Source organism: Hyperolius riggenbachi, chromosome 11 (assembly GCF_040937935.1).
Source record: "Hyperolius riggenbachi isolate aHypRig1 chromosome 11, aHypRig1.pri, whole genome shotgun sequence".
Taxonomy (NCBI): Eukaryota; Metazoa; Chordata; class Amphibia; order Anura; family Hyperoliidae; genus Hyperolius; species Hyperolius riggenbachi.
Window position 1 is genome coordinate 3,916,252 of NC_090656.1, and position 27,027 is coordinate 3,943,278.

General features: G+C 47.2%; 1 protein-coding gene across 1 annotated transcript in view; it reads right to left on the minus strand.

Moving 5' to 3' along the window:
* Positions 1 to 957: 957 nt before the first annotated feature.
* The window catches only part of DRC7 (dynein regulatory complex subunit 7), a 68,441-nt gene continuing 42,371 nt past the window's right edge, over positions 958 to 27,027 (minus strand). The window contains 6 exon segments of the mRNA XM_068259940.1: positions 958 to 3,190; positions 4,121 to 4,260; positions 6,068 to 6,262; positions 7,334 to 7,444; positions 24,159 to 24,269; positions 25,521 to 25,736. Coding sequence (XP_068116041.1) covers positions 3,100 to 3,190; positions 4,121 to 4,260; positions 6,068 to 6,262; positions 7,334 to 7,444; positions 24,159 to 24,269; positions 25,521 to 25,736 — 864 coding nt within the window. The 3' untranslated portion in view covers positions 958 to 3,099.

Below are 27,027 nucleotides of genomic sequence, written 5' to 3' on the forward strand. Positions count from 1 at the left end.
AGGTACTTAACCTTTTGTTTTATTTGGGCTCGTAAGTCCTTTAAGAGGAAAGTGAATTAATTAAGGGCCCCTTTGTAAGGACACTAGCCATAAGACTCTAGCCAACGTTTCGGGAGACAAAAGTCCCTTCTTCTTGGCAATTTGGTCTAAGTGAACTAAGCACCATTTTTTTGGCACCCAGGGCATCTCGATAGCACATTTAAGGTGCATGCAACAATGTGGCTCATTACTAAAAAAAAACTATTTTACCTCTTCTTTTTACATTTAAATTTCCTCCTACGTCCGTGGCCTGGGCATTCGTAGAAATTTTAGGCAGATAAGGACTGCTGTAACTATTTTATTGCACACATTAGACCAGAGCAAACAAAAACCTTTCATGGGGGGGGGGGGGGACTGACCACATTGCTTGCCTAACGAGTGGAATGGCATCATTGCCCATTTGTCTTCCAGTTGTGAGGGGATGCGTCATCTGCTGTGTACAATATAATGCTGTCAGGCTACACAATGTCATTACACAAGGATGTATTTGTTAAGGTATCACTGTGCCGCGGGACTCAATACCAGAAAGACCAACAAGAAGTCATCCTTTTTTTACTTCCGGTCGTAAAAGGATTTAAAGAGAAACTCCAGCTCAAATCATTTGGTTTGTTTATAGATTAGGAAAGGACTCGAGGATAAGAAACACTGGACTTCCTGCGTATTTATCAGTTACCAACAATATGAGGTGATTTTCAAAGTTTTACAGTTATCATTGATAAAAGAATTGGAGATAAATCTCAGTATGGGGCACATTTACCAAGTTGGTCATTTGGGGGAGATTGTGAGTAACTTTGTGCCGTGTCTCTGGGATAGGAAGTGAGGGAGGATCTCACCAGCAGAGACACCGATACATGGCTATTTCTGATAGACCTTCTAACTCTTTCTTTACTAAAAATTTCAAAAACATTTTAGCTGAAGTTAAAAGTTTTAGCTGAAGTGTATTAAAAAACAGTAAAATGTAATATACACCTGCACACATACATATTAGAGGCACCTCGCTTAACTTTCGGTTTTATATAATTAATCTGACGGCCCTGAACCTTTTATTGGCGGGTTTTAGACTAGTCCACCTCCTTATGGGGGATTCCCCTCGTTTTCTTTCTTATTTTAAAGCACTAAATCATTTAACAGCTCTGAACCTCTGACTGACAAATTTTGATGTGATACATCTCATGGGGGATTCTCAAGCTTTCCTCTATATTTTAAAGCACTTCCTGGCTAGGACGTCGTATACAAAACCTCCTCACTCGCGAGCATTCTGGCAGTCGGAATGTTTCACTTCCATTCATAGGGTCAGAAGAGACAGACAGCTGGCATTCAGTGCTAATGGCAAACCAGTCCCTGAGGAGGACCATTAAGACTTTACTGTGCTCAACAGTGAGAGATTCCATATATCACCAAATCCAGGAAAATAGAGCTGAGTACCAATGTTGTCATTCAGAGGTTCAGAGCTGTTAAATGATTAATACCTGAAAGACAGCGACATTGGAAATAAGTCATTTACGATACAATTTAACCACTTCACCACTGAGGGGTTTTACCCCCTGAGCACCAGAGCAATTTTCACCTTTCAGCGCTCCTTCCATTCATTCGTCTATAACTTTATTATTACTTATCGCAATGAAATGAACTATATCTTATTTTTTTTCGCCACCAATTAGGCTTTCTTTAGGTGGGACATTATGCCAAGAATTATTTTATTCTAAATGTGTTTTAATGGGAAAATAGGAAAAAATGTGGGAAAAAAATCATTATGTTTTCGGCCATTATAGTTTTTAAATAATGCATGCTACTGTAATTAAAACCCATGAAATGTATTTGCCCATTTGTCCCGGTTATAAAACCATTTAAATTATGTCCCTATCACAATGTTTGGCGCCAATATTTTATTTGGAAATAAAGGTGCAGTTTTTTCAGTTTTGCATCCATCCCTAATTACAAGCCCATAGTTTATAAAGTAACAGTGTTATACCCTCCTGACATAAATATTTAAAAAGATCAGTCCCTACGGTAACTATTTATGTATTTTTTTTATTGTAATTTTTTTTTTAATTACTAGAAAAAAAAATTGGGGAGTGTGGGAGGTAATGAGTACATTTATTGTGTTAAACTAATGTATGTGTATGTTAAAAATGCTTTAGGGTGTAGTTTTACTATTTGGCCACAAGATGGCCACAGTGATTTTTTGTTCATGCGACCTGCAAGCGCCCGGAAGTACGCTTGCAGGAAGTGCAATGAGGCTGTGAAAATCACAATGATCGCGCTGCTTCTCGTAGAAGCAGCTGATCATTGCGGGGGCTTAGATCAATGAACGGGAACGGTTTTTCCCGTTCATTGATCTCCATGCGAGCGGGCGGCAGCAAGCGGGAGCGCGGACAGCGATGGTAGCGCGGCAGGTGCGGACATCTCCGTCCCTGGGGGTGAAAGGATGGATAAAGGGACAGAGATATCCGCAGCAGTGGGGGTAAAGTGGTTAAACTGAGCTAAATGTACATCTTCTATGTATATGCAGGCCCGGATTTGGGCCAAAGCCATGGCCTAGGGCACCACATAAGCAAGGGCACCAAAGCAGCAGGCTAAACTGGTACAGCATTTGCAAGTTTGCAAATGCTGCAGTGCAGGGGGGGGGGGGGGAAATGCTGCAAATGCTGCAGTCTCGGAAATGTTGCAAATGCTGCAGTCTCAGAGGGGAAGAGGAAGCTTCTGTGCTGGAGACGAGCGGAGATGTGACACTGATAGCTACTGTGGTGTGGAGGGCGGCTGGCTACCTATAAAAAAAGGTGAGAGGGGGAGAGAGAGGGATTAAGGGAGTCATCTAGCTACCTATATTTGAGGGGAGGGGTTATCAGGCTACCTATACTAGAGGGTAAGGGGGAGGGGTCATCTAGCTACCTATACTGAACGGGGCAGCTGGTTGCAGTGGCCTTGGGCGGTAAGAGTACAAAGCCGGCCCTGTGTATATGTATACATGAGTTTAGAACAGTAGGATTTTGTGTTGCAGTAGCCCTTTAGGCAGAAGAATCCATTGGATTAGGTGTGCATTGAATGGTAGACAACAGGTTATGGTGAAAGAAGACCTTCATTCATTCTGGGGTCCTTGTTAAGCCGATCTTCAAGAGTCAGATACCTCTGGGGAGCCAGTTCCTTGTGTCTGAAACGAGAGTGAGATAGCTCAGTGTGCTGGCTGCTGGTCTGTGTACCAGGTAGGTCATGGCATGTATATACAGGATACTGTCTGCCTCTATTGCTATGTCCTGGTCCTCTGATTCTGCCAGGAACTGATCAGTATAGTCCTATTTTCTGAATAGTCCTCTCTTCCTCTATGCATGCCCCCCAACCGTCCCGGATTTGGCGGGACAGTCCCGGTTTGGGGGGGCTCTCCCGCTATCCCGCTGGGGGGGCCTTTTATCCCGGTGGCTGGGCAATGGGCAGAGCAGGGGAAAAAAATGATTTTATACGGCAGCCGCGCAATGCGAAATGCTGGCCGCGTAATTCCTGCCTCTGGATGGGACCCCCCAGGCCATTGCCCCCTTCGGATTTGCTACCAGAGTGTGCGCAGCAGAGCAGGCAGTTATCTCTTACCCCCCCCATTAACGTGTATCGCACCGGCTCATTTCTGCTTCCTACTTCCTGTGACGTCACAGGAAGTAGGAAGCCGAGAGTATAGCCGGTGCGAAACACGTTAATGGGGGGGGGGGGGGGGGTTAAGAGATAACTGCCCGCTCCGCTGCGCACACTCTGGTAGCAAATCCGAAGGGGGCAATGGCCTGGGGGGTCCCATCCAGAGGCAGGAATTACGCGGCCAGCATTTCGCATTGCGCGGCTGCCGTATAAAATCATTTTTTGGCTTATGAAATCTTTATGGTATGCGTGACTAGGAGTGTGACGGGGCGTGGAAAGGGCGTGGCTTAAGTGTCCCGCTTTCTCATCTCAAAAAGTTGGGAGGTATGCTCTATGCTCTGCTGGTATTGGTCAGGATATTCCTCTCTTCCTCTATGCTCTGCTGGTATTGGTCAGGAGAATATTCTCTCTTCCTCTATGTCCTGCTGGTATTGGTCAGGCCCCTATTGGCTGGCAATACCTGTTGAGACGACTCTCCAGTATCTGGATCCGGAACATGGCCTCGGAGCAGTACTCTAGGTACGTATCCTCGTCCTCTTTGCTCATGGAGAGCTGATTCTGCTGATACCATTGCTGCTTCTTTTGGAGCTCTTGTGTTTCCTGTGTGGAAAAGAAACATTGACAATTGGCATCATAAGGACAAGATGATACCTGACCTTTGCTATCTCACTCTGGAGGATCTATGCTACATCACACTGCTATACACTAATGCTGCGGACCCACATTACATACTAAGGGCTGGGACCCACTAGCGCACTTTGCAGTGGATCTGATGGGGTTGGCCCCACAAGCAGCAGTTTGGTAGCGATCCTGGAGTGATCACATCAGATCAGTGGCAATAGTAGCCAAATTGTAATCGCTTGCAATTCGGTTTGCGATAATGCAAAGAGCCCATACTGGGTCTTTAACCTAATACAATTCTACAAAAGTAAGCACTGTATATACTCGACTATAAGTCTACAAATGTAGGTCTGACTTGTTGAAGTAAATCATAGGGGACGACTTATACACGGGTCAGACCTAAATTTCAGACTTTTAGTCCTGTATAACGCAGGTTCTATAGTGATAATTTGCGCAACTAAAGCCCGCCCTTTCCCCAGTACCATCCCCCATTAGTGTTTCTTCCTGTTAGCGCTGCTGGCTCCCGAAGCATCTGTCAGCGTCAGTGCAGACAGAGCAGCCTAGCAGCTTAGCCTCCATGTGCTGCTGTATAGCGGTCTGCTGTTTAAGTACAGCTTTAGTTCTCGTAAAGTTTTATTACATATTCAAATTGCCACTATTAAAAGTGTCGGGTAAATGCAGAGACGCTTCAGTCTACAGGTGCACCTCCATATGCCAGAGTTGTGTTCAGGGCTCTAGGCACCCTGTTATTGCCTGTGTGTCTCTGCATTTACCCTGCACCTTTGGCACTTATAATAGCTTTTGTGAAGACTATAGATAAGACACAGAACATTATATTGCATTTTTCTCCTGGCGGACTCAAAGCCCCAGAGCTGCAGCCAATAGGGTGCGATCATTAGGCAGTAGCGGTGTTAGGGAGCCTTGCTCAAGGTTTTCTACTGAATAGGTGCAGCTTACTGAACAGACAGAGCCGAGATTCAAAATCTGGTCTCCTGTGTCAGAGGCAGAGCCCTTAAAGTGGATCCGAGATAAACATTTACTCACTACATAGTTCGGTTCCTTACATATAGTTTATAGGGCATTGCTCAAGCCAAATACTTTTTTGTTTTAATACTCCAATTCTCTATAAACTAAACAAGCCTTGCCCACAGCTCACAGTGCCTTGGCACTCCATGTAGCAAGGGCTCATGGGAGCTCAGTCTGGGCAGGAGGAGGTTACTAGCCAGAGATTTCAGAGGCGGAGGGAAGGAGGAAGTAGGAGAGGGGAGTGAGCTGAGGGCTGGAGATGCTATCAGCTTACCTGTGTGTAAGGAATAAATAATCACAGGAATAAATAATCATAAACTGTTGAAGCTTAAACTATCTAAACTTTAGATAAGATATATAGACTTATTATAGTTAGTTTTTCATCTCAGATCCACTTTAACCAGTACCCTCTCCAGTCACGGCATATAATATGGTACAAACTTTTAATAATGCCGGTTGAGCAGACCTCATATTTTGTCGGACTTGTACTTGTAAGACCTTTTCCCCCTTTTTACACATGCAGTATTATGAGGCGCTGTTCTGCTATTACTGGCTGTGTTAATGGTGGCACTTGGGGGCTGCAAGGTACTATGGCTGCATTTGGGGACTCAAGCCCTTAGCCCTGAACTCAGAACTGCCGCTGTTGTGGAGTAATCAGTGTTCTCCCCAGAATAACGTCCATCAGAAGACTGGAACCACATTTCACTTCCTGTCACAGATTATGTTCCATGCGGATACTGAAGATATCGCTCTCTGTTACCTTCTCGAAGCGCGCCTGGATGAGATTGGCCTTCTCGATCAGCCTGTATTTCAGATCGCTCAGACACTCCTCCTTCACCTGCTGGGCCTGTGGGCGGGTCAGCCTCTCCGGATCGCCCACCTGTGCCAGGTAAGGTGCCAGGTAGTCCAGTTCCAGCATGGCACGCCGCCGGCGCTCTTCCTGAGCCGCGTTTTCCTGCCAGAGCGGAGTGACAGTGCTGAGATCATATACAGAACATGGTTCATCTCACTCTACCCATACTACTAAACTCAGAACTTTCCTCTCTGCTCTGAAAGATTAGCCACAGCAACATAACCTTTATGGTTAAAAAAAGTCTTCATTACAATTTATGTACTGTATATTCTGGCGTATAAGACTACTTTTTAACCCGGGTGTCATCTTATAAGGCGGGTGCTGAAACTTCCGAGCCAGACTGGAGAACCTGCGGTTGCTGCATATGGTGGGTGGAGCTCAAAAACGTGCGCGGCTGCATCCCCGCCGTATTCGGTGACCGTATGAAAGCAGCAAGTGCTGTACAAGTAGTCTTGGAGGCAGGGATAGCTGACCAATCCAAGCAGGCTTTGTATACAACAACCAGCCAATCGCTGGTAAGGTACATCAGTTGCTGTGATTGGTTGGTTGTTGTATACTGGGTACCACATACAGTACAGCACCAGCATCTGTACCTGTTTATACAGTATAGCGCCATTACATACAGTACAATATACAAATGCCCAACAGTCAAGAGGGGTAGTCTTATACGGCGAGGATATGACAAAATGTAAATTTTAATTGGAAAAGTTGGGGGTCGTCTTATACGCTGGAATAATCCTAAAACCCATAATAACATGCTGCTGGCCCGCTCACTCACAAGAGGGGGATGAAGACAGGATTGCATGGAGTAATGGAGAAGCGGACCACCCCGGACAGGTGAGTCGCTATGCTGCCAAAAATTGTGCAGGGGACCAGTATATAGTTGGGGGAAGACCTGGGGCTGCCTGACGGTGCTCAGGGGCCCTGAGGCAATTGTCCAGGTGGCCCCTATGGAAGCGCCAGCCCTGAACATTTATGTATATAAATGGCATTGAGATCTGTACTCCTCAAACTACCACCTCCACCTCCCCTTCTTTGTGTCTGCCTCCACTCTCTCAGAATTGGCCTTCCAAATGTGCTGGTAGGAATTGCAGGTACATAGCAGCGTCCACAACCACCGTGTAACAGTGCCCCCTACAGGTGACATTTCAGCACACAGTTTCTAAACCTCACCAGTGCCTCTCTCTGTTCTTTACTTTTCTCGTTCCTTTCTGTGTCGTAAATGGAGATTGTCAGCTGAGGATTCGACTCCTCCTGGCTCCGAAGAGAGAGGATTTGAAGGACCTACAGAGAAGCACAAAGCCTGGTTATCTGGCGTTATCTGGCATGTACCAAGCCGGCTCTACCAAATATACACATCAGAAAGATAAATGAAGGACATCGTTATTATTCAGTGAGTTAGAACTCATTCCTGACCCAATCCCTCGCCCCTTCCCCAGCTCTCTACCTACTGCAGTAACAGACGATGGCAGCTTCTGGCCTCTCTGGTGCCCCAGGCAAGGCATGTGACATATATGTACTGTATGGACTATATGTATTGTATGTATGGATTAGATTGCTGTTCACATCCCATCTGATCTATAAAGTTACATTTGGGCCCCTGCAGGTACCCCCAAACTGGAGTTAACTTCAGGCCATCATAACATGTTTTGTTACATTGCAGTTCCACCTTTATCTTGTCCTAACCGGTTTTATCTGGTTCATGAAGGCCAAAGCCATTGCCTGGACATGAGGTGTTCACACTCGACTGTGTTGTATTGCGCAAATGCAGATAGACTGTTATCACGCGCCTACGACAGCGACCGAATACGCGTTTGCGGGTGTTTTGGTTTAGGGAGTATAATTGGGTTGGGAAAACGCCTGGACTCCGGGACTTTGCTGAGACCAACAGACATGTTGGATTGTGGCGCCAGGTGTTTTCCCCTACGGAGGATTGACGGAGTCCCCTCTTCCTCGGGTGATGTTCCTACAACACTTGGTAAAGAAAGGTTGATGCATGCTTACTAGTAATTACTAACCCTCAAACTCTGATTCTGCAAGCCTAGATAATTATTATAACAGGATTGTAGCTCAATAAATATTATTGAACCTTTCCTCATGTTTTGCTGCAATTCATTTTACCCACTACGGTGGTGAGCGAAGTTAGAGGGTTTAAACACCCTTCCCGTGAGGCAAAACGGCTAATAAGAAGGGTTAATTTCCTTTCTCAATAGAACTGGGAGATGTGTACAAGAACTCTATGAGGCCCAGTGACCTAAAAATAACTCTGTGGTGCCCGTTCCTGCAGGTGTCACCGCCTGGTCTGCCTATGCCTAGAAACAGTCCTGATTAAAAGAAACTAATGGTGCGCTGGATAAATAAGGATGTCTTACTGATATCCCTCTTCAGCCCATCGCCTTCCTTCACCTTCTCCTGGGGCCTCCTGTTTCCTCCTGTGTACTTACTGTATATAGTGTATTGCACACAGAATGCATGCCTGACATTGCCAAGCTGACATTTCCTCTCTTACCTCTGCACCGATGCAGAGGGCAGGGGAGTGGTCACAAAGGAGGAGGTGGATCCTGTAGGGGTATGTGGGCGGTGCCAAGCGGTACAGGAGAGCCAGGCACCTCCGAGGCAACAGATAAGAGGGTGTAGCTAAAGAAAGAGGGCAGGGGAGTGGTCACAAGGAGGAGGTGGATCCTGTAGGGGTATATGGACGGTGCCAAGCAGTACAGGAGAGCCAGGCACCTCTGAGGCAGCAGATAAGAGGGTGTAGCTAAAGAAAGAGGGCAGGGGAGTGGTCACAAGGAGGAGGTGGATCCTGTAGGGGTATGTGGGCGGTGCCAAGCGGTACAGGAGAGCCAGGCACCTCCGAGGCAACAGATAAGAGGGTGTAGCTAAAGAAAGAGGGCAGGGGAGTGGTCACAAAGGAGAAGGTGGATCCTGTAGGGGTATGTGGGCGGTGCCAAGCGGTACAGGAGAGCCAGGCACCTCTGAGGCAACAGATAAGAGGGTGTAGCTAAAGAAAAGGAAAAATGAATGACAATGCTGACCTCACCTCCCTCCAGCACCTGCACATCTACTGAAGTACAGCCACTATATACTTTTTTCAAGAAAGTTGCACTTTATTAAAGTGTATGCCCATCTACAAAAAAGGAAAGTGTTGCTTTTCATGTAGCTAGACTCAAATACAGAAGCCTACTTTGAAAAGCTCCTTAATGTTCCTATTATGGCCACAGGGAGGTGCTGCTAGCTTTACCTCTGAGTGTTATCTCTTGTCTGAGAGTCTCCCTGCAGCTTAAAGTGATCCTAAAGTGAAAATACACTTGTGAGATAATTAATTGTATGTGTAGTACAGATGATGAATAGAACATAGTAGTATAGAAAAAGAGTCTGATTTTTTAATTCTAAGTTTTATAGTTTGATGTTTAAGATTGCATCAGACTGTCACTGTTGCTATTTAAAATCATCAAACTGTCTTTTAGGCTAAAAAAAGAAAAGGTGATGGCCCTTTGAACTTTCCTGCTGGTTTCTATTTACTTTTCAGGAAACCGGACTGAATTTAACAAGCTGTTAGACAAGCTGTTTTTCATAGATAACAACTTTTTTTTTATGCTTTCTGTACAGGAAAACAGAAAAGGACTTTAGCCAATTTCTTAGTAGGACTAGTACTATATATGTATAGGTGTATTTCATCATGTCACATGTACACTTTAACTAGTGATTGTCTATGAGATGCTAATGATTCTGTGTTGATGCAAATTTCATGCTGCTGCTTCCTTTGATTGGCCTTATACCTAGCTACATAAATTTGCACATTCACTTCCTGTCAAGTTGTCAAGGTAAGGCTGGTCACCTAGTCAGGCACTCATCAAGCACTAAGACAGTGATAAAAATACAGTAGTAGGAATAGGGTATTGTATCCCCTTTTGATGTTGCATGTATATCACTGTCTGGTCCAACATCTTGTGAGCAAACAGAAGACCAACAAAGGCTTTACAGCCGAAAGCTCACTTACTCTCATTCTTCTAAATTAGCCAATAAATAGTATCATCCTCATCAAAGCTTTTTGATAAAAAACCTAACATTCTGTTTAAAGCTGTAAAAAAATTGAGTTCCACTTTACCCAAACTATCTCTGCTGTCATATACCTACCTAAAGAGCATGCAGGTTACTTCACTAAAGAGAACAACACAAGTAAAGAAGTCCCGAACGGTTCGCATACGAAATTATTTGCGCAAACAACGCGGGTTTGCATTCGCATCAGATCGCGAACTTTATACGGGTTCGACCCGCCCCCTATACTACATCATTGGGCTAAACTTTGACCCTCTACATCACAGTCAGCAGACACATGGCAGCCAATCAGGCTGTACTCCCTCCTGTAGCCCCTCCCCCCTTATATAAGGCAGCGGCCATGTTCTGACTCTGTGTGCTGCTGTATTAATAAGAGAAGTGAGAGACATTGGAGAGATAGGGAAAGCGATGGTTAGGAGGTCTGTTAGCTTGCTCCTTGCTGATATTTGTTGCTAAAAAGCACCCCAAAACTGCTCTTTTGAGAGCTAATGTTCTTGTGATGTGGTTTTTTTTTGTGTGTGGCCCACTGACACTGCATATACAGCCCTGTCTGTCGCAGCTGGTTCTTGATAATTGCTATACTGTGCTAGGCCCAGCACATTCAGTGCCTAGTGTGACTGCTGCACATTGTATTATAATACCAGTCACTGCATACCTTTCACTGCACCTGTGTGACCGCACGCTGTTTTACACTGTATATAGCAGTCACCGCATCTGCATGACCACACGCTGTTTTATATAGCAGTCAGTGTATACCTTTCTGCATCTGTGTGACTGCACATTGTATTAGTCAAGTCAGTGCATACCTTTCACTTCATCCCCCCCAATATGGACAAAGCAAGAGGCAGAGCCAGAGGCAGGTCACCCGGCAGGTCTGTTCGAGGTCATGCTGTCGTGATTTTGTGCGGCCCTTGACCAAAGTACAGTGTTCAGAAGAAGGCGCGTGCCATCAACCCCCAATATTGTCAGGATGTAGTTGACTATTTAACACAGAACACCTCATCTTTCTCAGCTTCAGCACGGAAGTGTGACATATCTTCCTCCTGCTCGGATTCTGGCAACCCACTTAACACTCAGTCGGCAGCCATCACCAAAGTGCCAGCATCCCAGGGCTCAGCGATGTGGAAATTTTTTTGTGTGTCTGCCTCAGATGAGAGCAATGCCATCTGTACTCTCTGCCACCGAAAATTGAGTCGTGGAAAGACCAAGACCCGCGTAGGGACAACTACCTTACGAAGGCACATGATTACAAAGCACAAACTGCAATGGGATGACCACCTGAGGAAAAGCAGCACACAAAAGCAAAACCCCACACCACAGTGGAAGATACCAGGCTGCAATTATTTCTCAAAAAATGCGATACCCAAACTGTACTGTAATGTTGAAAGGCAAGTGGTGACATCTCTGGCACACAGCGTTGGGTCAAGGGTCCATCTGACCACGGATGCCTGGTCTGCAAAGCACGGTCAGGCCTGCGAGACGACTAAGTCAGTCCCCACACACAGCATCTCTGCCTGCACGCCTTGTGACTGCCAGCCCCAAGACTAAGTCGCTCTCCACACAGCATCTCTGCCCGCAGGCCGCTTGACTGCCTTATCCACCAACACCAACAGGGTCCAGGACTCCAGGTGGACTCCTGAATTTTTAAGGCCGCTGCTAGCAGCGGCCGCTATAATAATTTTTCCGGTGTGTGTACATGCCTGCCTAATTTTTCTGGCTGCACTGCAGCTGCAACGACAAAACAAAAGGCATGTACATGTGCCAATTCCCCTTCGTGATCGCTACCTTGCCGCGGTGAAGGGGCTTGCGTATCACAATGAAGCAATGACTATACCAGTGTGTTGGGGGCACACTTGACCCAAGGAGATAATAAGGTCGTTGCTTCATTGTGGACAGACCAAATTTGATCAGCTGGACAGTCACTGTTCTATCATTGAGCTACCACAGCCCGGCGACCATATGGGCTTGAAAACCGCCACGGCCTACACTCTCTCCACGGTGCGCACCAGTCCAGCACGGCCGTCACTACACAAACAGCTGTTTGCGGTGCGTTACACAGTGAGTTTGGTGTGTCAGCGTGAAGCAGCACTCTAATTACACTCCCTGATTGATGTACACACATGCAAGATGTTTTCAAGCACTTTATGCCTCCAATTTAGCATTCAATGTGATTTCTGCCCTTTAGGGATTATAATCCTGCTGTGCGTCAAATCTGTAATTTTCCCTGGGACTTTTGGCGTGTATCCCACTCCGCCATGCCCCCCTCCCCCTTCCTTCTTGTTGTGGTCTCTACACTTCCCACCCTCACTTTTCATCTTCTACTTTCTCTCCTTCTTCTCCTAGCGCTGCTAAAGTTTGGGAACTTTAATTGAAGCCATTGTGTCATGGATATCCTGCAGCTAAATCTACTGTGTATTTAATATAATATGAGTAATCTTGCCATTTACCAACTATACTAGATAACTGGTAATGATCTATGTACAATCCTTTAATGTATTATAACTCTTAACCCTCTGCGCAGGGTCTATCTCTCTCTCCTATGTTGTATTGTTTCTACTCAAACAATAAAAATTGATTTGTTAAAAAGGAACTGTCGCAAAAATCTTAAAATGTAAAACACATACAAATAAGAAGTACATTTCTCTCAGAGTAAAATGAGCCATCAATTACTTTCCTCCTATGTTGCTGTCACTTACAATAAGTAGTAGAAATCTGATATTTCCGACAGGTGTGGGGCTAGTCCATCTCTTCATGGGGGATTCCCAGCATGGCCTTTATTCTTTATAAAGACATTCCCTGAAAAAGTTTTATCCAAAGATGCTGACCAGCCTCCCTGCTCGCTGCACACTATTTTGGCAGTTGGACAGAGCAATTGCCATTCACTAACTGCTCTTAAAAATAAAGAAAACCCTGAGAAGCCCCATGAGGAGATGGGCTAGTCCAAAATCTGTCAGTAATGTCACATTTCTACTACGTACTGTAGGTGACAGCAACATAGGAGAGAAGTAATTTATGGCTCATTTTACTCTGGAAGAAACTTACTTCTTATTTGTATGTATTTACATGCGTTTTAAATTTTAAGATTTTCGCAATAATGGTTCTTTAAAAAAAAAAGTATAAATACACCAAGGAAACCCATCTCTGGTTTCCTTTAACTTCACATTTGCATGGTGAATTTCCGCATTGTATGCAATTTGCATGTCTGGTGTGAAAATAAAAGCTTACATATAGGCCTTTTTTCTGCAGAAAATTCTGATGTGAACATTCCCACAACAGCCTACGTCAGACGTGATGCCGCTGACCTGATGTGCGGCAAACGCGAATTAGCAAAGAATGGAAATGGCGCAGGAATTGTGTCATGTGTGAACGGGGCCTAGTGGAAGATATGCAGGTGTACACATCACCTCTGTGGGCCTAGTGGAAGATATGCAGGTGCACACATCACCTCTGTGGGCCTAGTGGAAGATATGCAGGTGCACACATCACCTCTGTGGGCCTAGTGGAAGATATGCAGGTGTACACATCACCTCTGTGGGCCTAGTGGAAGATATGCAGGTGTACACATCACCTCTGTGGAACTAGTGGAAGATATGCAGGTGCACACATCACCTCTGTGGAACTAGTGGAAGATATGCAGGTGTACACATCACCTCTGTGGAACTAGTGGAAGATATGCAGGTGCACACATCACCTCTGTGTAACTAGTGGCAGATATGCAGGTGTACACATCACCTCTGTGTAACTAGTGGAAGATATGCAGGTGCACACATCACCTCTGTGTAACTAGTGGAAGATATGCAGGTGCACACATCACCTCTGTGGGCCTAGTGGAAGATATGCAGGTGCACACATCACCTCTGTGGGCCTAGTGGAAGATATGCAGGTGCACACATCACCTCTGTGGGCCTAGTGGAAGATATGCAGGTGTACACATCACCTCTGTGTAACTAGTGGAAGATATGCAGGTGCACACATCACCTCTGTGGAACTAGTGGCAGATATGCAGGTGTACACATCACCTCTGTGTAACTAGTGGAAGATATGCAGGTGTACACATCACCTCTGTGGAACTAGTGGAAGATATGCAGGTGTACACATCACCCCTGTGGAACTAGTGGAAGATATGCAGGTGCACACATCACCTCTGTGTAACTAGTGGAAGATATGCAGGTGCACACATCACCTCTGTGGGCCTAGTGGAAGATATGCAGGTGCACACATCACCTCTGTGGGCCTAGTGGAAGATATGCAGGTGCACACATCACCTCTGTGGGCCTAGTGGAAGATATGCAGGTGTACACATCACCTCTGTGGAACTAGTGGAAGATATGCAGGTGTACACATCACCCCTGTGGAACTAGTGGAAGATATGCAGGTGTACACATCACCTCTGTGGGCCTAGTGGAAGATATGCAGGTGCACACATCACCTCTGTGGGCCTAGTGGAAGATATGCAGGTGCACACATCACCTCTGTGTAACTAGTGGAAGATATGCAGGTGTACACATCACCTCTGTGTAACTAGTGGAAGATATGCAGGTGTACACATCACCTCTGTGTAACTAGTGGAAGATATGCAGGTGTACACATCACCTCTGTGGAACTAGTGGAAGATATGCAGGTGTACACATCACCTCTGTGGGCCTAGTGGAAGATATGCAGGTGTACACATCACCTCTGTGGGCCTAGTGGAAGATATGCAGGTGTACACATCACCTCTGTGGAACTAGTGGAAGATATGCAGGTGCACACATCACCTCTGTGGGCCTAGTGGAAGATATGCAGGTGTACACATCACCTCTGTGGAACTAGTGGAAGATATGCAGGTGCACACATCACCTCTGTGGGCCTAATGGAAGATATGCAGGTGTACACATCACCTCTGTGGAACTAGTGGAAGATATGCAGGTGTACACATCAAGTCTGTGGGCCTAGTGGAAGATATGCAGGTGCACACATCACCTCTGTGGGCCTAGTGGAAGATATGCAGGTGTACACATCACCTCTGTGGAACTAGTGGAAGATATGCAGGTGTACACATCACCTCTGTGGGCCTAGTGGAAGATATGCAGGTGTACACATCACCTCTGTGGGCCTAGTGTAAGATATGCAGGTGTACACATCACCTCTGTGGAACTAGTGGAAGATATGCAGGTGCACACATCACCTCTGTGGGCCTAGTGGAAGATATGCAGGTGTACACATCAACTCTGTGGAACTAGTGGAAGATATGCAGGTGTACACATCACCTCTGTGGGCCTAGTGGAAGATATGCAGGTGCACACATCACCTCTGTGGAACTAGTGGAAGATATGCAGGTGCACACATCACCTCTTTGGGCCTAGTGGAAGATATGCAGGTGTACACATCACCTCTGTGGAACTAGTGGAAGATATGCAGGTGTACACATCACCTCTGTGGAACTAGTGGAAGATATGCAGGTGTACACATCACCTCTGTGGGCCTAGTGGAAGATATGCAGGTGTACACATCACCTCTGTGGAACTAGTGGAAGATATGCAGGTGCACACATCACCTCTGTGGGCCTAGTGGAAGATATGCAGGTGTACACATCACCTCTGTGGAACTAGTGGAAGATATGCAGGTGTACACATCACCTCTGTGGGCCTAGTGGAAGATATGCAGGTGCACACATCACCTCTGTGGGCCTAGTGGAAGATATGCAGGTGTACACATCACCTCTGTGGAACTAGTGGAAGATATGCAGGTGTACACATCACCTCTGTGGGCCTAGTGGAAGATATGCAGGTGTACACATCACCTCTGTGGGCCTAGTGGAAGATATGCAGGTGTACACATCACCTCTGTGGAACTAGTGGAAGATATGCAGGTGTACACATCACCTCTGTGGGCCTAGTGGAAGATATGCAGGTGCACACATCACCTATGTGGGCCTAGTGGAAGATATGCAGGTGTACACATCACCTCTGTGGAACTAGTGGAAGATATGCAGGTATACACATCACCTCTGTGGGCCTAGTGGAAGATATGCAGGTGTACACATCACCTCTGTGGGCCTAGTGGAAGATATGCAGGTGTACACATCACCTCTGTGGAACTAGTGGAAGATATGCAGGTGTACACATCACCGCTGTGGGCCTAGTGGAAGATATGCCGGTGTACACATCACCTCTGTGGAACTAGTGGAAGATATGCAGGTGTACACATCACCTCTGTGGGCCTAGTGGAAGATATGCAGGTGCACACATCACCTCTGTGGGCCTAGTGGAAGATATGCAGGTGTACACATCACCTCTGTGGGCCTAGTGGAAGATATGCAGGTGCACACATCACCTCTGTGGGCCTAGTGGAAGATATGCAGGTGCACACATCACCTCTGTGGGCCTAGTGGAAGATATGCAGGTGCACACATCACCTCTGTGGGCCTAGTGGAAGATATGCAGGTGCACACATCACCTCTGTGGGCCTAGTGGAAGATATGCAGGTGCACACATCACCTCTGTGGGCCTAGTGGAAGATATGCAGGTGTACACATCACCTCTGTGGGCCTAGTGGAAGATATGCAGGTGCACACATCACCTCTGTGGGCCTAGTGGAAGATATGCAAGTGTACACATCACCTCTGTGGAACTAGTGGAAGATATGCAGGTGTACACATCACCTCTGTGGGCCTAGTGGAAGATATGCAGGTGTACACATCACCTCTGTGGAAATAGTGGAAGATATGCAGGTGTACACATCACCTCTGTGGGCCTAGTGGAAGATATTCAGGTGCACACATCACCTCTGTGGGCCTAGTGGAAGATATGCAGGTGTACACATCACCTCTGTGGGCCTAGTGGAAGATATGCAGGTGTACACATCACCTCTGTGGAACTAGTGGAAGATATGCAGGTGCACACATCACCTCTGTGGGCCTAGTGGAAGATATGCAGGTGTACACATCACCTCTGTGGAACTAGTGGAAGATATGCAGGTGTACACATCACCTCTGTGTAACTAGTGGCAGATATGCAGGTGTGCACATCACCTCTGTGGAACTAGTGGAAGATATGCAGGTGTACACATCACCTCTGTGGGCCTAGTGGAAGATATGCAGGTGTACACATCACCTCTGTGGGCCTAGTGGAAGATATGCAGGTGTACACATCACCTCTGTGGAACTAGTGGAAGATATGCAGGTGCACACATCACCTCTGTGGGCCTAGTGGAAGATATGCAGGTGTACACATCACCTCTGTGGAACTAGTGGAAGATATGCAGGTGTACACATCACCTCTGTGGGCCTAGTGGAAGATATGCAGGTGCACACATCACCTCTGTGGGCCTAGTGGAAGATATGCAGGTGTACACATCACCTCTGTGGAACTAGTGGAAGATATGCAGGTGTACACATCACCTCTGTGGGCCTAGTGGAAGATATGCAGGTGTACACATCACCTCTGTGGGCCTAGTGGAAGATATGCAGGTGTACACATCACCTCTGTGGAACTAGTGGAAGATATGCAGGTGTACACATCACCTCTGTGGGCCTAGTGGAAGATATGCAGGTGCACACATCACCTCTGTGGGCCTAGTGGAAGATATGCAGGTGTACACATCACCTCTGTGGAACTAGTGAAAGATATGCAGGTGTACACATCACCTCTGTGGGCCTAGTGGAAGATATGCAGGTGTACACATCACCTCTGTGGGCCTAGTGGAAGATATGCAGGTGTACACATCACCTCTGTGGAACTAGTGGAAGATATGCAGGTGTACACATCACCTCTGTGGGCCTAGTGGAAGATATGCCGGTGTACACATCAACTCTGTGGAACTAGTGGAAGATATGCAGGTGTACACATCACCTCTGTGGGCCTAGTGGAAGATATGCAGGTGCACACATCACCTCTGTGGGCCTAGTGGAAGATATGCAGGCGTACACATCACCTCTGTGGGCCTAGTAGAAGATATGCAGGTGCACACATCACCTCTGTGGGCCTAGTGGAAGATATGCAGGTGCACACATCACCTCTGTGGGCCTAGTGGAAGATATGCAGGTGCACACATCACCTCTGTGGGCCTAGTGGAAGATAAGCAGGTGCACACATCACCTCTGTGGGCCTAGTGGAAGATATGCAGGTGTACACATCACCTCTGTGGAACTAGTGGAAGATATGCAGGTGCACACATCACCTCTATGGGCCTAGTGGAAGATATGCAGGTGCACACATCACCTCTGTGGGCCTAGTGGAAGATATGCAGGTGTACACATCACCTCTGTGGAACTAGTGGAAGATATGCAGGTGTACACATCACCTCTGTGGGCCTAGTGGAAGATGTGCAGGTGTACACATCACCTCTGTGGAACTAGTGGAAGATATGCAGGTGTACACATCACCTCTGTGGGCCTAGTGGAAGATATGCAGGTGCACACATCACCTCTGTGGGCCTAGTGGAAGATATGCAGGTGTACACATCACCTCTGTGGGCCTAGTGGAAGATATGCAGGTGTACACATCACCTCTGTGGGCCTAGTGGAAGATATGCAGGTGCACACATCACCTCTGTGTAACTAGTGGAAGATATGCAGGTGCACACATCACCTCTGTGGGCCTAGTGGAAGATATGCAGGTGTACACATCACCTCTGTGGGCCTAGTGGAAGATATGCAGGTGTACACATCACCTCTGTGGAACTAGTGGAAGATATGCAGGTGTACACATCACCTCTGTGGGCCTAGTGGAAGATATGCAGGTGTACACATCACCTCTGTGGAACTAGTGGAAGATATGCAGGTGTACACATCACCTCTGTGGGCCTAGTGGAAGATATGCAGGTGTACACATCACCTCTGTGGGCCTAGTGGAAGATATGCAGGTGCACACATCACCTCTGTGTAACTAGTGGAAGATATGCAGGTGCACACATCACCTCTGTGGGCCTAGTGGAAGATATGCAGGTGTACACATCACCTCTGTGGGCCTAGTGGAAGATATGCAGGTGTACACATCACCTCTGTGGAACTAGTGGAAGATATGCAGGTGCACACATCACCTCTGTGGGCCTAGTGGAAGATATGCAGGTGTACACATCACCTCTGTGGAACTAGTGGAAGATATGCAGGTGTACACATCACCTCTGTGGGCCTAGTGGAAGATATGCAGGTGCACACATCACCTCTGTGGGCCTAGTGGAAGATATGCAGGTGTACACTTCACCTCTGTGGAACTAGTGGAAGATATGCAGGTGTACACATCACCTCTGTGGGCCTAGTGGAAGATATGCAGGTGTACATATCACCTCTGTGGGCCTAGTGGAAGATATGCAGGTGTACACATCACCTCTGTGGAACTAGTGGAAGATATGCAGGTGTACACATCACCTCTGTGGGCCTAGTGGAAGATATGCAGGTGCACACATCACCTCTGTGGGCCTAGTGGAAGATATGCAGGTGTACACATCACCTCTGTGGAACTAGTGGAAGATATGCAGGTATACACATCACCTCTGTGGGTCTAGTGGAAGATATGCAGGTGTACACATCACCTCTGTGGGCCTAGTGGAAGATATGCAGGTGTACACATCACCTCTGTGGAACTAGTGGAAGATATGCAGGTGTACACATCACCTCTGTGGGCCTAGTGGAAGATATGCCGGTGTACACATCACCTCTGTGGAACTAGTGGAAGATATGCAGGTGTACACATCACCTCTGTGGGCCTAGTGGAAGATATGCAGGTGCACACATCACCTCTGTGGGCCTAGTGGAAGATATGCAGGTGCACACATCACCTCTGTGGGCCTAGTGGAAGATATGCAGGTGCACACATCACCTCTGTGGGCCTAGTGGAAGATATGCAGGTGCACACATCACCTCTGTGGGCCTAGTGGAAGATATGCAGGTGCACACATCACCTCTGTGGGCCTAGTGGAAGATATGCAGGTGCACACATCACCTCTGTGGGCCTAGTGGAAGATATGCAGGTGCACACATCACCTCTGTGGGCCTAGTGGAAGATATGCAGGTGCACACATCACCTCTGTGGGCCTAGTGGAAGATATGCAGGTGTACACATCACCTCTGTGGGCCTAGTGGAAGATATGCAGGTGCACACATCACCTCTGTGGGCCTAGTGGAAGATATGCAGGTGTACACATCACCTCTGTGGAACTAGTGGAAGATATGCAGGTGTACACATCACCTCTGTGGGCCTAGTGGAAGATATGCAGGTGTACACATCACCTCAGTGGAACTAGTGGAAGATATGCAGGTGTACACATCACCTCTGTGGGCCTAGTGGAAGATATGCAGGTGCACACATCACCTCTGTGGGCCTAGTGGAAGATATGCAGGTGTACACATCACCTCTGTGGGCCTAGTGGAAGATATGCAGGTGTACACATCACCTCTGTGGAACTAGTGGAAGATATGCAGGTGCACACATCACCTCTGTGGGCCTAGTGGAAGATATGCAGGTGTACACATCACCTCTGTGGAACTAGTGGAAGATATGCAGGTGTACACATCACCTCTGTGTAACTAGTGGCAGATATGCAGATGTGCACATCACCTCTGTGGAACTAGTGGAAGATATGCAGGTGTACACATCACCTCTGTGGGCCTAGTGGAAGATATGCAGGTGTACACATCACCTCTGTGGGCCTAGTGGAAGATATGCAGGTGTACACATCACCTCTGTGGAACTAGTGGAAGATATGCAGGTGCACACATCACCTCTGTGGGCCTAGTGGAAGATATGCAGGTGTACACATCACCTCTGTGGAACTAGTGGAAGATATGCAGGTGTACACATCACCTCTGTGGGCCTAGTGGAAGATATGCAGGTGCACACATCACCTCTGTGGGCCTAGTGGAAGATATGCAGGTGTACACATCACCTCTGTGGAACTAGTGGAAGATATGCAGGTGTACACATCACCTCTGTGGGCCTAGTGGAAGATATGCAGGTGTACACATCACCTCTGTGGGCCTAGTGGAAGATATGCAGGTGTACACATCACCTCTGTGGAACTAGTGGAAGATATGCAGGTGTACACATCACCTCTGTGGGCCTAGTGGAAGATATGCAGGTGCACACATCACCTCTGTGGGCCTAGTGGAAGATATGCAGGTGTACACATCACCTCTGTGGAACTAGTGGAAGATATGCAGGTGTACACATCACCTCTGTGGGCCTAGTGGAAGATATGCAGGTGTACACATCACCTCTGTGGGCCTAGTGGAAGATATGCAGGTGTACACATCACCTCTGTGGAACTAGTGGAAGATATGCAGGTGTACACATCACCTCTGTGGGCCTAGTGGAAGATATGCCGGTGTACACATCACCTCTGTGGAACTAGTGGAAGATATGCAGGTGTACACATCACCTCTGTGGGCCTAGTGGAAGATATGCCGGTGTACACATCACCTCTGTGGGCCTAGTGGAAGATATGCAGGTGTACACATCACCTCTGTGGGCCTAGTGGAAGATATGCAGGTGTACACATCACCTCTGTGGGCCTAGTGGAAGATATGCCGGTGCACACATCACCTCTGTGGGCCTAGTGGAAGATATGCAGGTGCACACATCACCTCTGTGGGCCTAGTGGAAGATATGCAGGTGCACACATCCCCTCTGTGGGCCTAGTGGAAGATATGCAGGTGCACACATCCCCTCTGTGGGCCTAGTGGAAGATATGCAGGTGCACACATCACCTCTGTGGGCCTAGTGGAAGATATGCAGGTGTACACATCACCTCTGTGGGCCTAGTGGAAGATATGCAGGTGCACACATCACCTCTGTGGGCCTAGTGGAAGATATGCAGGTGTACACATCACCTCTGTGGAACTAGTGGAAGATATGCAGGTGTACACATCACCTCTGTGGGCCTAGTGGAAGATATGCAGGTGTACACATCACCTCTGTGGAACTAGTGGAAGATATGCAGGTGTACACATCACCTCTGTGGGCCTAGTGGAAGATATGCAGGTGCACACATCACCTCTGTGGGCCTAGTGGAAGATATGCAGGTGTACACATCACCTCTGTGGGCCTAGTGGAAGATATGCAGGTGTACACATCACCTCTGTGGAACTAGTGGAAGATATGCAGGTGCACACATCACCTCTGTGGGCCTAGTGGAAGATATGCAGGTGTACACATCACCTCTGTGGAACTAGTGGAAGATATGCAGGTGTACACATCACCTCTGTAACTAGTGGAAGATATGCAGGTGTACACATCACCTCTGTGGGCCTAGTGGAAGATATGCAGGTGTACACATCACCTCTGTGGGCCTAGTGGAAGATATGCAGGTGTACACATCACCTCTGTGGAACTAGTGGAAGATATGCAGGTGCACACATCACCTCTGTGGGCCTAGTGGAAGATATGCAGGTGTACACATCACCTCTGTGGAACTAGTGGAAGATATGCAGGTGTACACATCACCTCTGTGGGCCTAGTGGAAGATATGCAGGTGTACACATCACCTCTGTGGGCCTAGTGGAAGATATGCAGGTGTACACATCACCTCTGTGGAACTAGTGGAAGATATGCAGGTGTACACATCACCTCTGTGGGCCTAGTGGAAGATATGCAGGTGCACACATCACCTCTGTGGGCCTAGTGGAAGATATGCAGGTGTACACATCACCTCTGTGGAACTAGTGGAAGATATGCAGGTGTACACATCACCTCTGTGGGCCTAGTGGAAGATATGCAGGTGTACACATCACCTCTGTGGGCCTAGTGGAAGATATGCAGGTGTACACATCACCTCTGTGGGCCTAGTGGAAGATATGCCGGTGTACACATCACCTCTGTGGAACTAGTGGAAGATATGCAGGTGTACACATCACCTCTGTGGGCCTAGTGGAAGATATGCCGGTGCACACATCACCTCTGTGGGCCTAGTGGAAGATATGCAGGTGTACACATCACCTCTGTGGGCCTAGTGGAAGATATGCAGGTGTACACATCACCTCTGTGGGCCTAGTGGAAGATATGCAGGTGCACACATCACCTCTGTGTAACTAGTGGAAGATATGCAGGTGCACACATCACCTCTGTGGGCCTAGTGGAAGATATGCAGGTGCACACATCACCTCTGTGGGCCTAGTGGAAGATATGCCGGTGTACACATCACCTCTGTGGGCCTAGTGGAAGATATGCAGGTGCACACATCACCTCTGTGGGCCTAGTGGAAGATATGCCGGTGTACACATCACCTCTGTGGGCCTAGTGGAAGATATGCAGGTGTACACATCACCTCAGTGAAACTAGTGGAAGATATGCAGGTGTACACATCACCTCTGTGGGCCTAGTGGAAGATATGCAGGTGTACACATCACCTCTGTGGGCCTAGTGGAAGATATGCAGGTGTACACATCACCTCTGTGGGCCTAGTGGAAGATATGCCGGTGTACACATCACCTCTGTGGAACTAGTGGAAGATATGCAGGTGTACACATCACCTCTGTGGGCCTAGTGGAAGATATGCCGGTGCACACATCACCTCTGTGGGCCTAGTGGAAGATATGCAGGTGTACACATCACCTCTGTGGGCCTAGTGGAAGATATGCAGGTGTACACATCACCTCTGTGGGCCTAGTGGAAGATATGCAGGTGCACACATCACCTCTGTGTAACTAGTGGAAGATATGCAGGTGCACACATCACCTCTGTGGGCCTAGTGGAAGATATGCAGGTGCACACATCACCTCTGTGGGCCTAGTGGAAGATATGCCGGTGTACACATCACCTCTGTGGGCCTAGTGGAAGATATGCAGGTGCACACATCACCTCTGTGGGCCTAGTGGAAGATATGCCGGTGTACACATCACCTCTGTGGGCCTAGTGGAAGATATGCAGGTGTACACATCACCTCAGTGAAACTAGTGGAAGATATGCAGGTGTACACATCACCTCTGTGGGCCTAGTGGAAGATATGCAGGTGCACACATCACCTCTGCCTCGGACTTCCTCACAGCCTCTTTGGCTCGCAGCTCCTCCTCCTGCAGGTGGACGAGGGTCTCGTAGATGTACAGCTGCTTGTTAAACTTGTCAGAGGGCTCCACCTGGTGGTGGAAATGATATGAAGTTACAACGGCAGCTTTTCACCCATTGCATATAATGTAATACAAATCCCAGTATGAAACCTTTCAGCATAAAATCGTTTTGTTGTTTCTAGAAGATGTGTGCAGCAGAGTCCTCAAGAGCAACCACACACATTGGCTTCTATGGTCTTTCTGCACAGTGGCCTCTGTGGTATCCCAAAACCGTGGCTTCTCCTATCCCTGTACAGTGGCCTCTATGGTAAGCCATGATAGATTGGCCTCTAAAGTGAACCTCCATATCCCTAACCCATACAGTGGCCTCCTCAGTAACCCTGGAATGGGGTGGGCCAAGGGAAACCGTGGATCGGGAGAAAACAAGAAGGTAACACACACCAGGCGCCAATAGTGCAATATGTCGAAACACCAGCATAAAATAGAGATATTCACGTATAAATCTCTAGTTGTATAAAACCGATAAGGCTTACAGAGGAATTCCCGCCCCCTTTTGGGCTTGCGAGAATCCTCGGGGGTCGCGCCCTCAGTGTTTAGATAGGTCCTAGAAGTAAGAACTATGCTAAAAAATCTAAGCTCCCAACAGAGGTGTGATTATTCCTTTATTCTAATGGGTAACATTGATTATTCATGAATTCATTATTTTTTATTTGGGTATTATATCACTTAGGCCAGTGCTGCCCAACTTCGTAAGCAGAGGGCGTGGCTAGCACTGGATTTTTGGGCTGTAGGCAGCGGAGCATCAATGTCCCCGGCTTCGGGAGGCGGAGCCAAGCACGAACAAGAGGAGGGCCTGCCAGACTACTTGGAGGTAGTAAAATTGGCCAATCATTGAGCAATCAATATTAGATGTGTCATGTGTGTACCAGGCTTACATGTTACACCACGTATCCTGGGACAACTCCTGCTTCATCGGGAACAGTGGCAGAAGGCCGTCAGAACATGTACAAATATGAATTTCTTAGGAATTCTGCAGCACAGTCAGGTTGTAAGAACTTTTTTGAATTCTGCCTGTATAATGAATTCTATCATACGCCTATCAGATTATTCTATCCAGCGATGTCTACAGGGGAAGCAGACGGTGGACTTCATCAGCGGGCCATATCTACATGTCAGGATTTCAGTTCAAACGGTTGGGCATCTTTTAGGGTGACATTACATCCCTTTCAGTGCCCCCCCCCCCAGTGGTCTTCTGTGATGTACTCAAATGATACCCCCCCCCCCCCCCCAGTGGTCTTCTGTGATGTACTCAAATGGTACCTGATAGGAAATGCTGGTTTCTGGGCTCAGGTCAATGTGGATGTCCTTGTCGCCCAGGTTGGCCGGTTTCTGGAACTCCCAGTAGGAGGCGGTGATGTGGTCATCCATCCGGTGACAGCGTACGTTTATGCGATCCTCAGTGATCAGGAAGACGCGCTCAGCCACATCCTCATTGGCTGGCTTCTCTATGTTTCTATGGAAACGTTCTGTAATTTTCTGTCAGCGAGAATAAGCATTATTATTATTTTGGATTTATATAGCGCCAGCATCTTCTGTGGCGCTGTACAATAGTGAATACGCAGTGCAGGCAGTTAGAGGGCAATGGGCTACAGATCAAATGACAGTTGGATAGGTCAGCGATGCATCATACAAGTGGGAAATGTGTAATGCTGTACACAGCAGTGATACAACACATAAGAGGAAAGAGCTCTGGCCAAATCAGCTTACAATCAATGCTAGGTACAAACCATGCAATTTTCTGACAGATTTACTGTCAGATCGACTATTTCCAACATGTCTAATCTGATTTCCGAATGATTTTTCATAGAAGTGAATGGAAAATCAATAGAAAAATCGATCAGAGATGTTGGAAATAGTCCTTCCGACAGTAAATCTGTCATAAAATTGCATTGTGTGTACCCAGCACAAGGGGGTAAGGAGTAGAGTGACAGGTAGGGGGAGCTGTGTACAAGGTTGTGGTCAGTGGCTGGTTATAACTGTAGTGAGAGGGATATGGAGGCTGTCTGCTGTGCGTGGATCGGGGGGAGGCCCTAGAGTTGCGCAGCCGTGGCCAGCTCCAGCGGCCATATTAGGAGAGGCAGGAGAGCCGACCCGGGCTGTGGGGTCAGGAGAGGCACAGGGGGCGATTGCACTGCGGGGACCCAGCGGCGGAACTGCACGGGAGGCGCGGATGGCGTCCTGCGTGCATTTAATCATGATGCAGGTACTTCACTTTTTTGGGGGTTTTGGCCTCATAAGTCCTTTAACCATTTCAGCCCGCGGGGATTTTTCAGCTTATGCATCAGAGCAATTTTCACCTCCCATTCATTCGCTAATAACTTTATCACTACTTATCACAATTTAATTGATCTATATCTTGTTTTTTCCGCCACTAATTAGGCTTTCTTACATTTTGCTAAGAATTATTTTTTGATGAATGCATTTTAACAGGATTAATAAGAAAAAAATGGAAAAATTCATTATTTCTCAGTTTTCGGCCATTATAGCTTTAAAATAATCCACGCCACCATAATTAAAACCTATGTATTTTATTTGCCCGTTTGTCTCGGTTATGACACCATTTAAATGTTGTCCCTATCACAATGTTTGGCGCCAATATTTTATTTGGAAATAAAGGTGCATTTTTTCCGTTTTGCGTCCATCACTATTTACAAGCTTCTAATTTAAAACATATTCGTAGTATACCCCCTTCAAATGCATATTTAAAAAGTTCAGACCCTTAGGTAACTATTTATGTCTTTTTTTTTATTATTGTATTTTTTTTTTC